Genomic DNA, 17991 nt, shown 5'->3' with positions numbered 1-17991 from the left:
TAGTTTATTGTACCCGTTATAATACCTTAATTTAATATACAAAAACCGATAGCCAACATTATAACGCATTTCGATAAGCATTTCATGTAACAACTACTAGTTAAAATCGTCGTAATTAAGTAGGATGTCCCTAGCTTTCTTGGAAAAGCACACAGGCGCACAGATTTAAGTCCAGTCGGGTGTCGTATTTTTTTCTACAATAAAGATTATTTCTAGTGTGAGATGTTTTCAAATTATGTAAGTGATATGATATGCCTGTGGTTTTGTTGATTTTGAATTATTGTCAATGGTATAACAAGTTCTATCTGCCTTCAGAAGAAGTGTGGATTATAATAAAACAATTACATAAATTATATTCGATACGGCTGCATGACAATAAATATCCTAAGTATTTGTCAGTAGGGTCGTGAAAAACGATCGATACATTTTTATCAGTATCGGATCATTCGATACTTTTATTCCCAATTGGAATTGTATTGAGTCGTAGTTCACCAATAATTATACATACACAAAAAATAATATCGTCATCATCATCAACCAGTGTCAATACACTGCTGGATGAATGCCTCTCCTAGCTCATTCCACACTCCACAATCCCTAGTTTTTTGCTGCCAAGTACATCCACCGAACTTGACGAGTTCGTCTATTCAGCGGGTTTTAGGACTTTAGTGCCCCTTGGGCACCACTGTATGAGAGCATTTCTCCAGCGGTTGTCCACTCATTTCCAGCCCATTACCATTTCATCTGCTTAGCTACCTCTCAATCACATCGCGTATGTTGTCCGTTGGTTCCTATTGTGGTATTTCCGCGTTATGCCTAACATGCATCTTACCGTATCACGTTGCGTTAGTTGCATTTTTTTTTATTTCTCATACACTAATAATCCACATTTCACAAGCATACATGGCCACTGGTAGAACATTTTACGCTTAAGACACAATGTGAGGTCACTTTCGAAGATTTGAAACTTCCTTATGTATTCATTTCTTTTGTGATCTTTCCGCGTTATGACCAACATGAAGCTTTCCAAGCCACGTTGCGTTACCCGTAATTTTTGGATGTCTCTTACATTAAGAGTCCAAGTTTCACATGCATACGTGAGGGCTGGCAGCACACATTATTTGAACACTTACGCTTAAGACGCAATAGGAGATCACTTTTGAAGATACTATTCGGGAATTCAGGCGCCCAAATACACTCCATGTCAGTTTGGTTCTTCGAGAAATCTCTTCATAATAATAGAGTAAATAATATATATATTTTTGAAAGTTAAAAAATAGGTCACACTGTTATAGTTTGGTGTTCTTGAGACATCGACTCAAAATAAGTGCAAGTCAATGCAAAACGAGGTGAATATGTACCGTGAAATGGGTTGAGATTAAATCAATGCTATTTTCAAAACTGTTGTTACATTAACTAAGAATTAATAATCAGTAACAGACACCAGTCAAACGTCATTAGACATTATCTTAAAAATAATACAGCAAATAATTCTTCAAAATCGGATTAAATATTTCCATTTAACATTGTATAAATACCGATAGGTTAATACTTAAATGCGATTATAATTTACATGTTATACTCAAATTGATGAGTCAAACACAAATTTAATAATATTTAGCTTTAGAAGTAGACGTACTTTAAAATATCGATAACCGAAAAATCTTGAGGGTGACATTATAAAAGATTTACAATAAATGTGTATTCATATTGAATCCGTAAAAGAGGACTAGATAAATAGGATTGGTATTTTTTTTAAACTTTATTCACAAAAATAAGTAGGTATAATTATTAATTTCAATAGACTCGTAACATAGCAACAATAAGCAATATTGCAACGCATTATAATAATATATGAGGGGACAAGGGAGGTAAATGAAAATATGGTAAGCAGAACGAGAGCTTGTGATTTCTCAACTATTTTCGATTCTCGAGATATGTGAATTCTTGAATTCAAGAATATTTGATTCTCGAGAATTCAATAATGGTTGATTGATTTCTCGAGATTTTTTTAACTTGTTATGTATGTATTCCATCTCTATAATATCTCTCCAGCACTGACTGCACTGATATAAAACCTTTGTACCTACATAAACTAAGCGTCACTAACATTACTAACCATTACATAAACCTACATAACATTATTAATGATTTTAATATCATTACAATCGTTCAAACATAACTCAGCTGTAATCTCAAGAGTTTTTTTCACTGTGGATCGAACTATCATGAGTTTGCCTTTTATACCATGTACCTTTAAGTGGACAGTATTTCATTAATAAACCAACACTGAAGATTAACACCCACCGGTTGTTGTTACCGGTAAACACCTTTCGTTGGACCACGTGAAGGAGAGATAATTGGTAAGGATTTCCGTTATATACATAACAAACGAAAGAGAAGATTTTTTTAAATTTACGTCGAAAAAAAATCAACGTTGAGGGCTTTTTAGTTGTTTTCCGCGGAAAATTTTTTGCTTTGCGGCGAAACACAAGTTGATTTTTTTTGTTCGCAACGGTGATTCCATATCTCACTTTTTTATATAATTAAATTACTTCTCAAATTTGTGAGATTCTCATTGATGATTTCTCGAGAAATACGAACCAAAATAAATCTCCAGAAACGAGAATGAACGTCTCTAATTATTTCTTGAGAATTCTCCAGACAAAAAATCTCGATTAAAAGCTCTAAGCAGAACAAATCATCCTAAATTTTATTATCCTTAGTACAGAAAATCTCTTATATAGAATAATAATAAACTTTGTTCATATAATTATATAGTATCTCTATAGATACCGCTTAAGTGACCTGAAATAAATTCAATTAATCAGTAAGTTAAATTCGTTGAAATTCATTATGCAATAAAAACACCAAAAAATAATATCTTTATGAGTCCAATTAATTTATCAATCCACATATTATTTTATTCATAATATTAATTCATCAAACACTATTGATAAGTCCTGGCAGAGTGACTAATGTGGACATCCTCAAACAAGTGAGAACGGACCGAAAAGTTATGTGTAGTAACATCAGACAAAATTGAATTCCCTAGAATTTTCTTGGATCATAACGAGAGGACAAAAATTATAGTATTCCTCAAGGAAACATAAATAATATACGCGACAGAAATTGCATTTCGTGACTCTGTTTCTATTTAAATTCATTCATTAAAGTCATTCGTATAAGTGCAGCTGCACTTATAGAATTATTCAGGACAGGGCGAATAAAATTAAGATCACGTAAAATTGTCAATGGTAAAAGAGTGAGTAAGATTAGAAAATAAAGACATCGATAGATCAGTCCTTGTAAATACAAGCTTTTGTTGATGAAATATAATAAATCGCCTTTAAAACTATGTTTATAAATCAGGATTACTAAAATTAATTGCAGTTATTTGAGAAGCTTGTTTATCTGTTCTAACTGCAATATTGCATATTATCTGCCTGAGTAATATACATTTACAACATGGCGCTCGGGAAAAGTTTCATCTTATAGTTAAGCTTGTAAACCGTTAACTTCGCCAATTATTTATCCACATGACGATCTAGTGATTTCTAATGTACTTTAGTAAACTACATTTCAGCCACTTTCCTCTAGATATAGATAATTTTAGCAAAATGAAGGTGGAAACTTTACTATTCGCAACCACGTTATGCAATTGATAGATGAAGCGTTCTGTTCACGAAAATGAGCGTTGTGTATTTTTTAAACATATTATATTATATTGAACATACATCATTTCAAAACATCTCATGCATATATCCACTAGAAAAAAATCTTTTTTCAAAAGAAAAAATAAGACACCCGACGGGACTTGCACATATTGTGACCGCTACTTTTCCAATTAAGCTACGGGCATCCTACTTAATTGCGACGATTTTAACTAGTAGTTCTTACACGAAATACGTTACAATACTGGCTATCGGTTTTACATTCTAAAATCTGGTGAATTCGATATATATATCGATATTATCGATAATAATTTCATTTGTCAATATCAGAGTTCTGTCAGAACCAGTGTTATTAACCCTAGTCAAATTATTTCTACAACACTAATATTTTGATTCCGAAAAATACGATAATTTTTACACTTTCATGTTATAATAATCAGCATAGAAAAAAGGTGACAACACTGGTCAGCAGTCGCAACTTGAACAGATGCTTTATCGGTAGCATAATGCCCGGTCCACACTGGCAACATGTCGCCGGCAACCTCGTTAAATTTTACGATAAGTGTGATAATTATCGTAAAATTTATCGAGGTTGTCGGCGACATGTTGCCAGTGTGGACCCGGCATAATAGATGTCACTGTGTCATACTTACATATAATTCATAAACAAAAAAGTTATCTGACATTTAAATTCAACACATAGGATATCAGACTGTTTTCTTGCAAATCATTTAAAAGTCTTGTCATAACACTATCCGTAGTAAAGATGGAATAAGATATTATCAGTATGCCTTATTTAATGAATTCTAGTTAAGTGTCATTTCAAACTTTATCTATTAATATACTATAAGAATTTATTCCGAAAGTACCGATACTTACACCATTTATTTCAATAACAACATAATATCAAACCATTTTAGTCGCATTATTACAGTACCTACATAATAGTATATTACCTATAATACGGTAATGACCAAGTAGGTACCAAGAAAAATAATGCACTTATTTTTTAATTAAATTATTTGTTTAATTTAATGAATAAATTTAATAAAATTAAAGAATGCAACATTTTTTTTATTAACATACAGTATGTGGAGCATTTGGAACAGCCCCAATGTTTGTATGTAATGTACAGAATGTTCTATATTATTAAATCGTATGTACTACTCATTGGATATCAGTCGTTTATTCTCCCAAGGTGCAAAACTAACCTGCCATCATTAAGACTACCAATTGGGAGAGAAATACCTACCGTTCAATCAAATCATTTCAGATATCGATTTATTCCACTTGTGAGAGAATGAGTTTAGGTAGACGTTTTTTTATAAATTCTTTAAATAAGACCTGTCTTACTTATTCGGTGTATATGTACGTCATTCTACAGTGGCACCATGGGTACCGCAAAATAGATTTGCAGTTGTAATTATATTCTTTGTTAGGAATAAAATAGGTATTGTAGCAAACAATGCGAGTACAACTGCGTGTCGCCTATGGTGCCACTGTATAATGATTTACGTCTACTTCCGTGTACTTTTATTATGATTTTTCTATGTACGAGTACCTATTTCTGATTTTTTTTTTTTGATATTTATGTTTCTGAGGTTGTACAAATTATGAATATTCTAGTTATGATTGTGTGTCAATGGCGTTGATATAAAAAATCGCAGTTTTGACAATATAATCAAAACTTCGAATTAAAATAAGTGGTATCGCGATGAGACTTCGGTTTAATGTTCTATTTATTAATTATTAAAAATATTACCATCTTACTTCTACAACCATTTTCACTTTTATTACATACACAACACCCACAGATGGCATGCACTCGCTAATGCAATTATTACACAACAGATAACATTGTCAACGTTTCAATTGCCAGTCTTCATTTTTACCACAATTATCGAGAACTTCGATATGTTTAAATATTTTTATTGCTCCGTTTTCGCGGCTTCTTGATAACGAAGCGCTTTCAATTCTTGATAAATGAAAATCCAATCAATCAATTTGACAATGTACAAAAGCAAGCATACGACCGCGTACGTAAAAATCAGTATCTGGACCAACATTGTTCCAGATTTAATATATCGCAAGAAACTTAAGAATATAAACGTATTTAAAAAAAAAATGGATTTAGCACATCATTTTACGAGACTGATTTACAGTGCTACTATATTCGACGAAAATTTTAGTAAAAATATATTTATTTATTTTGTAGTTTTTATGGAACATTCAAAGTAGGTACACAATTGATTGTTAAATATTAAATAAGCGTTAAAATAAATGTTATTTTTATTGTGGAAATTAGTATTGGATTGAAATGTTTTGCAATTTTATAGCTTTTTAGACGAACTTTCGATATATTTTTGTTTAATTGGTGAAGGTTAAGTTATTTTGCGTTTTAAAAGGTTTCTTTCAGCGAATGCCTGTGCAAGATAGAACCTTCCACGACGATTTGAAAGCTAGTACTGAAGGAAACCATACAGGATGCCCACCGAATGACCGTTAATCCGGAAAACTCGATAATAATATTTACAGACGTGCAACACTGAATATATTGAATATATACAATTCGTGGCGTACCTACTTATCAAAGACATATATTAATTACCATATATACGTCAATGGCGGGGCTGCAGTTTTCTTTTCGATCAAAATAATTTAAACAAATTCTCGCTCGTTCCATTATGACTGAAAATCGTTATGACTCCGAAATCCACCTTCTTATTGAAATCTTTTGTGCGTCCAAGACTATCTACCGACTCCCCACAATTCAGCAGAACCTACGATCAAACCCACCTCATACAACTCTTCTTTTTTAACCATGTCCGCCCCTTAGTTGGAGCATATGGACACCACACGGCGCTTCCAAGAATTATTGTCGCTTGAAGTCTCCTTGCGTCATTCCAGGCCATGCCAGTACCGTATACACTCTGTACCCTGTAAATAGTATTTAGCGGCCTTCTAGGACGCCAGAATCCGATTGGCTCGAAGAACAGGCAAGTCAGGTTGTAATTATCTTCAAGCATCCGCAGCAAATGACCGAGCCAGGTTCGACGTTGCCTCTTCACTCTCAGCGTGATTAGAGGCTGCTTGGTCGGCTCTCTTATCTCCTAGTTAGTCCTAAAGTCATACCCACACCCAGTATTCATCGCAAACATATTATGTTCTTGAAGCCCTGTAGGTATATGGTTGCTCTGAAGCGTTGTAAGGTGCCACGACTCGCTACCGTAAAGCAGTACCGTCGCAAGCTCGAATAGGCGACATTTGGTGTTAACTTAGTACAGGTATATAATTTTAATCTAAATCATATACCTACATACGAATTAGAAAAAAAGCCGTTAAAAAATTGGACCGAGAGGGATTCCACTCACGCATTTCAATGTCCGGGTGAGTGCTCTAATCTATTACGCTATCGATCCATTCATGAGATAGTGTGTATCATTTGAAATGTCAGCGTATTGTTTATGTATAGGAGAAAATTTTGGAAATATAATTTAATACTAAACATGGAAACATAAAAAAATAATTTGTTTTCATTTCGAATTTCTATTTTTATGACTTTAAACCATTGATATACTACTGGATGAATCAAATGCTTCTTAAAATGAAGCCCAATTTTCAGCGACTCGGCCTTTGTTAAAACTTACTGAGTAAGCCCAACTAGCTTGCATCTTACTCTAACTAATAGTCAACGCATGATGACTTGCTCTGTCTGCTTTGCGTTGTAGCCACCCTTAGGTTCACTATTCCAAGAACGCAAATTTAGTTTTATAGCCAGGGCAATACGGGTGAAATTCGGGAATCCATGTTATCGGTCTTAACGCATTATACCTACAAGGAAATATTATAAGAAGATATTCGTAATATCTTTTGTGGTACATTTTTAAAATGACACTTGTATGGGAACTGCTCATCTAGTAGTATATCAATGCTTTAAACATTTGACGGCCCCTGAACTACATACACAAATGCATATATCCTCACATGATGCTAACTATGGAAACTTTATCTGCATTGATGCATAAAACCATTCTTGTAAAATATCTTGGAAAATACTAAAACCTGCGAGGAAGGGATAATAAAAACATTTCACTACTGTATTCACGACCTGGACGGAGGTGACAGTTTGTAAGTCATACATATTGGAACTGGGCTAATATTCGATGGATTTAGTACACGAATGATAAATTCTCACGTTCAGAGATTCGGCATAACGTTATTTTGATAACATCACAATCGGAGGAACATGTGTTTGGCATATGCGAGAAAAATTGGCACAAAATCAAACTGCTTTTCTATTCACGAGATTTTCACACGGTGGCCAAAAAGTAATGAAAGAAACTAACGGTTCACTAATATAATTATTGTAAATTCTGATGTAGTATTCCACAATAATGTAATTATACATAAGCAGGTAAATAGAGTATGCGTTACAAGAAAATGCTTTATATATGATAATATCTTTCCATCCCAGCAAAAAAATATCAAAAGTAAATAAATAAGTAATACATAATTTAAAACAGCCTCAAAAATATATTAATTAGAAATATCTTGGACTGAGTGGGATTCAAACACACATCTATCGATACATAGCGACTGTTTTACCCATTTTCCCTCAAGGATTTTTTTAAAAGACACAATAATATATAGGTATTTGGAGAGGATGTTTCAAGATAGGTATTGTGTATTTTACAACGTTTTTCTTTGGTCGTATTTTTATTTGTCCGGTACAAATCTTGCAATCGATTTTTAACTAACTTCCCGACTAGCTAGACATTTGAAACTTTTAGAATATATCAGAACACGATGCCAATGATTTTTTTGAATACTTTTAGCCATCTTTAAGTAGAATTGAATTCATTTTTAGTTAATTCTGTTTTGTATGAAAAGTTATTTCGATACCATTATTGGTTGGTAGGGGGTTCCTAGCAACTAAATTATTAAATAATATATACGTGCGTTACTATGGAAATCAATATGAAATGACATTTCATTATTCAGTATTTCTATCTAGTACAAATTTTTTTGATCGTTTAAGCTAGTCAAGTCAAGTTTATATGATTCAACAGAAAATTTAAAAACGTTGTGTATAAGAAGTACTTTATATCTTGTAATTATTTCATTCTCAAATCTTGCGTACTATTCAGGCTAGAATAAAAACAGTTTAATTAAAAATAACACTGTTGTGAGATGTTTACAATCGAAGAGTTTGATAGTTTGAATTGATCAGTCTTTTGAAATATTGGCCATAGTATCAAGATGCCTTTTAATATTTACATTTATGTTTATTTTGAACAAATATAATTTGAAAACACCGCAGATATATATACCTAAGTACCTACTATAAAAATATATTTAAAAAAAAAAACAATAATTATATTATGAATCGATAATTTATGCGACACCGTGTACACAGGGTGCCAACAGTATAAACAATTTAATTGAATTGTATTATTGGGGCCATTTCACTGAAACGTCTGCATATAATAAATTATAATCGTAATTTTTTAGTATTAAAGATGGCACCATGGTTTTGTGGCAGATTCCACTAAAGTATCGATTATAGAATACTTTGAATAAGGTTCAGTAAAAACAAAACAATGATTCGGTTTGTGGATTGTATGCGAATACCTACGAATACGCGCTCATCGGCTGCCAGATATTTAGTACGGCTACCCATCCACACGCACACCATCGACCAACCGAATCATTGTTTTGTTTTTACTGTACACCTAGAGCCGTCATATCAAAAGAAAAAGTATTGATACCTAGTATCGGTATCGATATCAAACAAAAGTTTCAATACCTGTATTGCATCGATAGTTTATTGACGACCCTAGGTACACCGCACACACTTCACGATACTGTGTTAATTAAAACACAACAAAACCATGTGGGTACTCAAGTAGCCTTGTATGTAATATAGGGAAGACCGAGGTGGGTTGACACAATTTTTACATTCTTAGTCATAATAAATACTACGAAAATAGTCAGTTTCGCCACTAATACTATGAAAATGTACAGCATACTAAACTTCATCCTTTACTTGCATTGAAAAGCAGTAATGTAGCAATCAATTACTTATTAGTGAAAAATCCATTTTAAGGGAAGCTTGTCAACTGCTTCAATCCTACTAGTACTGAGGTAAGTTGAAATAGCAAGTAAGATGGGTTGTAATATTTAATTGTATGTAGATTTACATCATAATACAAGGCTTTTTAACTTTAATTACTTAAAAAACAACTAAAACTATTTAAGTCACTTCTTTGACATCCATTAACTAAGTACATAAATCCATCACCATAATAGTCAAATCAATAAATTCTAAAAAAAATAAACAATTTAATCAAGATTTATTTCCAGTTCAAATTAAAATCAGATCTAGTCATAGTATACCAACACCTAAATGAGTCGCCTGCATTGTCACAAGAATCTGATACCAGAATACCTACATTGTTAATGACCATTTTGCATAATATAAACAAATTGTACCTACCTATGTAATATTCATAACCGAGGCGAGTTGAAACAAAGTGTTTCAACTTACCTCGGTTATAAAAATAACGATTTTGAATTTCAAATCAAATTATATCCTAAAAAATATTATAATTTGTGACAAAACAAAGTTTAATTGTAAAACTGAAATAATTATGCTACCTACAAAAATATTAAAGTCATATTATCAAATTATTTCCAGAAAAATAAATAAAGTTCATCAAAAAGGTGGCCGAAAATTTACTTTTGGTTGATTTTGCAGCACAGATAATTATGTCAGTCAGATAACAGGTCGGTGCAAAACTGCAATATTGCTATACTCTTAACAGTTATAAATTTGAAGAAATCGTCGTTGTGTCAACTCACCTCGGTCTCCCCTACAGCATATTTTTTCAGCAGAATTTCTCGCAAATGAAGCATAATATTACATGAGCACTCGTTAAAATATTTTGTAATAAAATAACATTATACTAGTCCTCTCCAAATTTCAATTAGTAATTCGAGCCACCCTCACCTACATTAATAATTATAAACGTACATTGTTTTTAAATTATCAGGTATTCATTTTTCACATCATTTCGATCTCGTTTTCCTACTCGTAGCCATATTATGTTAGAGACATATTATTTTAGTAGGTACTCATAGACAGGGTCGTCAAAAAATTATCAATTCTTTTTTCGATACAGGTTTTGCGACATTTTCCACAATATAACAGAACATATTATAACACACCAGCTGCATAGTTTGAAATATATCATCTCGACTACGCCAACCTCCGTAAGTAGCTTAATATCCAACATATGATTGGTGAGCTGATACGGGTGGCCCAGGACAGGCAGTGGCGAAGACTCCATACCAGGCGATTATTTAATACCCTACCTTTTTAGCGAAAAAATATTTTAAATTACATATTGACGTATTTAAATAATCCATTACATTCTATAAAAATTGTTTAATTTGCCAACCAATTACTTAGATTGTTTTTAAAAATAAAAAAAATATTTTATATACTTATTGATTTTGATGTGTATAAATGTTTAGGAAAATACATCATTAATTGAACTCATCGCTCAATTTTATATCGTCAGTGAGCTATTGAAATTTCATAGAATCAGTGTGTCGTTGACATTTTAGTGTAGTACCTATTCATCAGTAGTAATATCGTATTATCTTCTTATAAGTATATTTAACAAGTGTATTCATTTTCTCTAATCTCCGCAGCCTACTTCTTTCCAAAAGTCACCCTTCGCCACTGAGGACAGGGAGATGTGTTGTCATCAATTTCGTTGTCAGTCTTCGATATATAAGACGCCACCAAAAGAACAAGAAATGAAATTCTAGAAAACATCCGCAAAGTTTTAAAAAAACCGATGACAATACAGTACCCTTATTCAATGGTAGTGGTGCATAACCGTCGGCTCTCCATTTCATATATTACCTGACTAAATGGTCCTAATCCTAATCCTAATATCCTAATATTACAAAAACTACGTATTAAGTGGAATTTGGGAAAATGTTTGAATGTGTTAATTATAACGCATATATTACTGTGCTTGAAAAGATAAAAGTTTTTTGGTATTTTTATATGTTATATTGTTTTTATAATTAGTAATTATATATTTTGTTTTACTATTTATAATTATTTCATACTGTATGTTTTTACTGTGTGTTGTGGCTAATTTTTCAGTCGTAGTTTTGTCCTAATACCTACTGTGACATGTTACATAAATTATTAATGTGCAATCGTGCAAGTACGCACGCAATAATATGGTGTCCCTCTTGAAACACACTTAGGCCCGTTTCAGACGGGACACCGGTGTCGCGCTCGATATAATATAGGAGGCCTTTGTATTCGAATAAAGGGGCACTTGTATTATGTTTATGAACGCCCAGAGCTAATGAGTCAACGCATAATTTCGCGTTATAAATTAGAACATAACTGCGGTAATAAAAACAAGTGTATTGGCGGCTTGAGAATGTAGCGGCCGACGAAAAAGTGTACCGGACACGCGTTGACTCATTAGCCCTGGGGCGTTCATAAACATAATACAAAGGCCCACTTATTCGAATACAAAGGCCTCCTATAGTATATCGAGCGCGACTCCGGTGTCCCGTCTGAAACGGGCCTTAGATATTGCATATCACTGTAGGTAGTTTACTTCACCGCCAAAATCTGGTTAAAAAATCGATGTCTCATTTTAGAGAAAATAAACATGTCCCTTGATGACATGGGACTTTCTATCGATGCGTTTCATCATGTAAATACGTAATTATGTAACGCAGATTAGAGAATGATCGAAATTTAGAGGTTTAATAAATAATACTTATAATATGTCTAGACTCGATAGGTAGTGGATAATACAATATCACTATCCGTGTCTCGTCTTGTTCCTTGTGCGGCATGCCAACAATAATTATTATAAAATTGATAAATCGATTCTGTTGACAAAAATGTTGTGCATCACTGATCTATGCCAACATGTAATGGTTGTGCAATAAAAATACTTTTTCAAATATTGCGGTTGATGGCTTAATTATTTCGTTAATGCTGTGTGTGGAGACATTGTATTAATTAAAATAGAACACAGTATGGCACATAGTTTGACAATAATTATAAGAACTGGCCGGATCAGTTGGTAATGTCAAATTGAAACAGACGAAATAGGCCATAACAATGATTAAACTATGTGGATTAGAAGGTATTAGGCACTCGTACCTACTACAAATCATTGTGTTTTATATCTATCAATCAAATCGTCACCTTACTATTAAGACCTCGTAAGTCCGATAATATGGAAAAATGAAGTTTGTTCGACAAAGTTTACACAAAAAAACATTTTAAATCATATTAAAACCTCGGATTTCTAGACTAGTATGCTGTCCATCTATCGACAACATATGTTAAAATCTCGTATGTCTCGTGGTTTAAAACATGGAAATAAAATCTCGTATTTCACAACCAGCGTTAGCAGATCCATCGATTAGAGAGGTGTTTTTTCCTTCCACTCAACATTATTTTTAAAAAGACTTACGAGATTTTAATAGTAAGGTGACAAAATGCTTAAATCATTTTTTATAAATTTCTATATATTCATCGGTGTCATGAAATGTGAAGTACCTATTTTAGGCGGATTGCTGCCGTGTCTCTCGTGGCCGTTCGAGCGCTGCGTTTCTAGTGGCGGCCTGATCGGCAGCGGCGCAGGAGCGTCCAGTGTGCGCAGGCGTCGAAGCTCGAGTTCGGCGCGTCGCGGCGGACGGACCGGGGGCGGGGTCCCCGGCATCGGAGGATATCGCTTCTCACCGGGACACCCTCATCGCTGGAGTCCTCGGTCCTTCTCCGTTAACTGGTGGTACGTCAAGGCACATTGTATATATCAGGCACGATTTGCGCGGCTCACAACACATAGTGTTTATTACCGTTTTGTGCGATTAAAAAGCTATTTTTTATATTTATTTACATAATTTTCACGAACAAAGCAGTTTTTTTACAATTTACAATAAATATTTTTTAGATTATTATAAGCGTTTATATAATATAGTCATTATTATTAATAATAATTTTACCCTCATTTTTTATACCCGCAAATCATGTATACGTAACTAGTTTTGATAACATAATAAGTAAAAAATAAATTGTATGCAATAAGCTTTTATTTGTGCCTAAATATTTACATTTACATCATAAATGATTGATGTATTGTACGTATTTGTTATGTTTAATGTAAGCTTTTATTTTCATTTTACAATACATTGTAAGCATTTGTTAATAATTATTACAATATTTATTAAATAAACATGAAAATTATTTTTTACACCTCTTTTACACGATTCATGTATTGTCAATGTTATTTGCAATGCATTGTTAAATACATTAGAAGCATTTTATGAGATACTATTTACATTGTGAGTACAATATGGTTTATATTATTGTTATTTTTAACACTGTTCACACTAATGCACCAATACAAAGCAATAATGTTGTTAACACTACACATTTTGTTAATATGCACAATCTAATAAAAACAAAATTCACACACAATTAGTGTAAGTATATTAATTCGTTAGATAATAATAATGCTGTGGCGAATGAATGATGGAATGAATTCAGCAGTATTTGTACAATTTTTCAAATTAAAAATTATTGTAAGTGAACCCATGATGAGAAGCGATTAAACACTTATATAAAATAAAAATATAATACAATAATATTATTGTAAGTATCTTCAAAATTTTCGAGAGCTTCAGAGCTTCCCAACCGATGTACCACAAAATAGAATACAATCGCATTTGGCATCATTCATTTTTATATGTAACTTATTGAACGGAATTTACGAGTAGCTCTTTCAAGCATCGACCCAATCGGTCTTAAAACAAATGAAAGTATCTTCATGAATGAATTGATTAGATAACAGTCATTTAAATTTCTTATAATTTTTAATGGTAATAGATTTTTGGGCTTCCGCGTGTTCTTCCTCATTCTTTCGTCAATGTTTCGGGTTCGTTGCAGAATCAATTCTCAAGATATACGGCCATCCTCCCACGGCGCAACTTATGTCCGTCGAAACTGAAACTAAAATTCCAGCCAGTATCTAGCTAATGTATTTCAATGGCGGCTCGCTGACGGCGAGACTGGAATCTCTCAGCTTCAAAACGGTCGCGAAGAGATGCGACATGCTAGTCGCGCGGTCTCTGAAGTTTCCAGTCACAGTAAAACAGTAGTACCAACATCATTAGATTTCGGTGAAAAATCACATTTTCTTACCAAAATTGGTAGCACTTCGTAAAGCCGCTAGCGTCATATCGTAAAAACCAAAACAACCAGAGACGTCAAAAGTAAATATTAATCGGAAAATTCAAATAACATAATTGTAAACGCTGCAGCGCGCGTATTGTCAGTTTTTGTACAACACAGCTGACAGTCCAGTTTGATAGTTTGAGGTTATGTGATTATTATTTCAACTGGGTTTCAGTAGCGCCGTGTGCGAAGCATCACATTGGTCAGTTTACGAGTTCCTTCACAAACCAGTTCCATCAGATTTGAGTTGCGCCGTGGGAGGATGGCCTAAGAGAGATAATTATTATCTCATGGGAATAGCATCTACAATGAGTCCGAAACGTCGAGGAAATAAGGAGGAAGAACACGCGGTGGAAACTCAAAAATGCATTTCGATAACAACCGGAAAGTCTCATATATTATATTTTTAATGGCGTTACAATAAATTATAAAAATTCAATACTCATTGATTCTGTCGACATGATTTTTTCACAAAGATTTATTAGTTTTTTATACATGTAATGCCCACGATGGCCGAACGTTAGCGTCTCGGTTTATAATATCGTGGGTCCCGTGTACGAATCCCGGGTCAGGCGAAAATTTCCATATTGATGTGTATTTTTCCCAGAATATGGACCTAATAGGTTGAGTAAGTGGCTAACATTTATCTCTCGTAAAAACTAATAATCTATTAATACAGCATCCACTCTGCGGAGGCCTATATGATCTTTTTAGGATCAAACATGGTATCAATAAAATGTAATAATTATCTTTTACAAAAAACATGTTAGAAAGAATTACAACTGGTTATTTTTTTCATTTGAATTACGTAAAATAGGTGAATATTAATAATTTCAAATAAAATGACATAGGTACCCAAGTATTCTTCAGTGTGACATAAAAATATAATTAGTATAGTGTGTCATGAATGTCAAAATATAATTAGTATAGGGTTGGAAAGCACTTTACTGAAGCATTTTCATTTAGCAAAAGGGGTTGAACTTATTGTCAGCTAAATCGTATCATATTGTCGACATTGATTATAGTTTCTATACAAAATTTATGCTCAGATTAATAAGTGCCTATTGATAATTGTTTACTTAGAACCGTCGACTGTATTCAATAATACTGATTTTTGGCTATTATTAAGTAAAACCCTTTTTGCTTAATTATATTGATTAAGAGACATGAAAATTAATATACCTATAAATTACTGAAACATAGTAACAAAATAATATTTTAATAATATAATACTTAATATTTTAATAATATTATAAAGCTTATCCATATTAGTATACGAAATAATATAATATAAAAATAAGTATATCACACATATTAAACCATTTCAAATTTAACTGATAACCGGACTATTTACACGAAACATATTCCTCCGAATGATTTTTTGCCAGTCGCATCAGTTGGACTACATCTAGTTCAGATGTAGGACGTTAAATAATTACAAAAACAGTACACAGTGCCCGAAGATGCCGAAAGGCGAAACCCGGGTCGCAAAAAACGACTATAATGGAATAGTGCAAAACTTAAATCCATTAGAATCAATAAAAACCTTAAAATTAAAGCAATCCAAAGAATATTTACAATACCACAAAAATAACGATGAGAAACTGCGATTAACTTTGATTTGATAAACAAAGTGTTAAGAGTCATCGAACCGTTTATCAAATATAAATTGTGAATATTTACATAAGTATATTTGTGTCGCCAGAGGATCACAAATAATTTCGCGACTAGGGTACTGTATTAAGAGGACACACAAAAGTTTTCAATATATTTGAGTTCATAACAAACATTTAAACATTCTATGAACAAAACAAAATAGGAATCTTACGAAATATAAGTATATTTATGTGAATATTAAGTAGGTATTCTTTTCATATTTGATTATCTACCCAATCGTCAGAGGTTATCCTATAATAACCCATCTCAAAAAATGTATATACATGAAAAGTTTACGTCGAAATATAACAGAAATAAAAGCGGTAATCGTCTGCTTTTTATACTACATGTTATATCGTAATAATATTTAACTATATTAATATAGCTTTTTTTATTTACTTCGAAAATATATCGATAATACATCAATTATTGTATTACTATGAATGAGACTATTTTTAATCGGGTATAGATTCGTGCAAACCCCTTCCATTTTTGACATTTCCATTGCTCAAATGGACTAGTACAAAACTTAAGGGCGGACGTGCTCAGCGTGGGTCAAAATGGAGCTTTTTTTCTATTTTCAAAGCATGAGCCTGGACATACCTTAAACGTTGTAGCTAATCTATTTATATAATTTTGAAGCCTTATTATCCTTTATATTTATTTTAAACATTTGATGACTGCATAAAGTATTTTTATTACATAAAATAGTATCCTTACCGATTTTTTTTTAAACGGTACATGTTCAAACACGCGCGTTAACATCATTTTACTCCATACTTCAATTATAGTTTGTCAATTTATGGCTACGGCCGTATGTTGTAGCTTAACCACTGGGGAATGCCAAAATAAATGGCGTATTTCAAAAAAACACTACCTTATTCTTAGGTCAATAATTATTATAAAGCAATCATTATTCGTAGGATGTTTATCACACTTCAATGGTCAAAGACATAGCTTATAATGAGTATCTTTAGAATTATCTCCAAATGTGTCAATCTTGCCCAATTTTGAATAATACAATGCCTAATTCTTGTCAAATATGGGATCACAGAGATTATCAATATAATTCTTTATCGTAAATATTTCACTATAATAATGTCGATATAAATTATACTGTTGGTTTTATAAATGCGTTTAAAAAATAATAAATGTAGAAGATCTTACCACCACTGCACAGTTATGTACTGAAATATGACTATATTCTAAAACATTAGAGCGAGAGGTTTAAAAGAATACTATTTTATGTAATAAAAATACTTTATGCAGTCATCAAATGTTTAAAATAAATATAAAGGATAATAAGGCTTCAAAATTATATAAATAGATTATCTAAAACGTTTAAGGAATGTCCAGGATCATGCTTTGAAA

General features: G+C 32.5%; 1 protein-coding gene across 4 annotated transcripts in view; it reads right to left on the bottom strand.

Moving 5' to 3' along the window:
• Positions 1 to 17991, bottom strand: part of ATP8A (ATPase phospholipid transporting 8A1) — a 213671-nt gene that overhangs the window by 105931 nt on the left and 89749 nt on the right. For 3 of the 4 annotated variants that reach the window (XM_085959249.1, XM_085959246.1, XM_085959248.1), the window contains exon 2: positions 13288 to 13513. In XM_085959249.1, coding sequence (XP_085815375.1) covers positions 13288 to 13450 — 163 coding nt within the window. In that variant the 5' untranslated portion in view covers positions 13451 to 13513. Of the gene's footprint in view, positions 1 to 13287; positions 13770 to 17991 lie in introns of all 4 variants that reach the window. The other variant, XM_085959247.1, reaches the window with a different exon arrangement.

Source organism: Rhyacophila brunnea, unplaced genomic scaffold, assembly GCF_057557595.1.
Source record: "Rhyacophila brunnea isolate RB1 unplaced genomic scaffold, BYU_Rbru_1.0 scaffold_8, whole genome shotgun sequence".
Lineage (NCBI taxonomy): Eukaryota > Metazoa > Arthropoda > Insecta > Trichoptera > Rhyacophilidae > Rhyacophila > Rhyacophila brunnea.
This window is presented reverse-complemented; position numbering and strand designations above follow the sequence as displayed.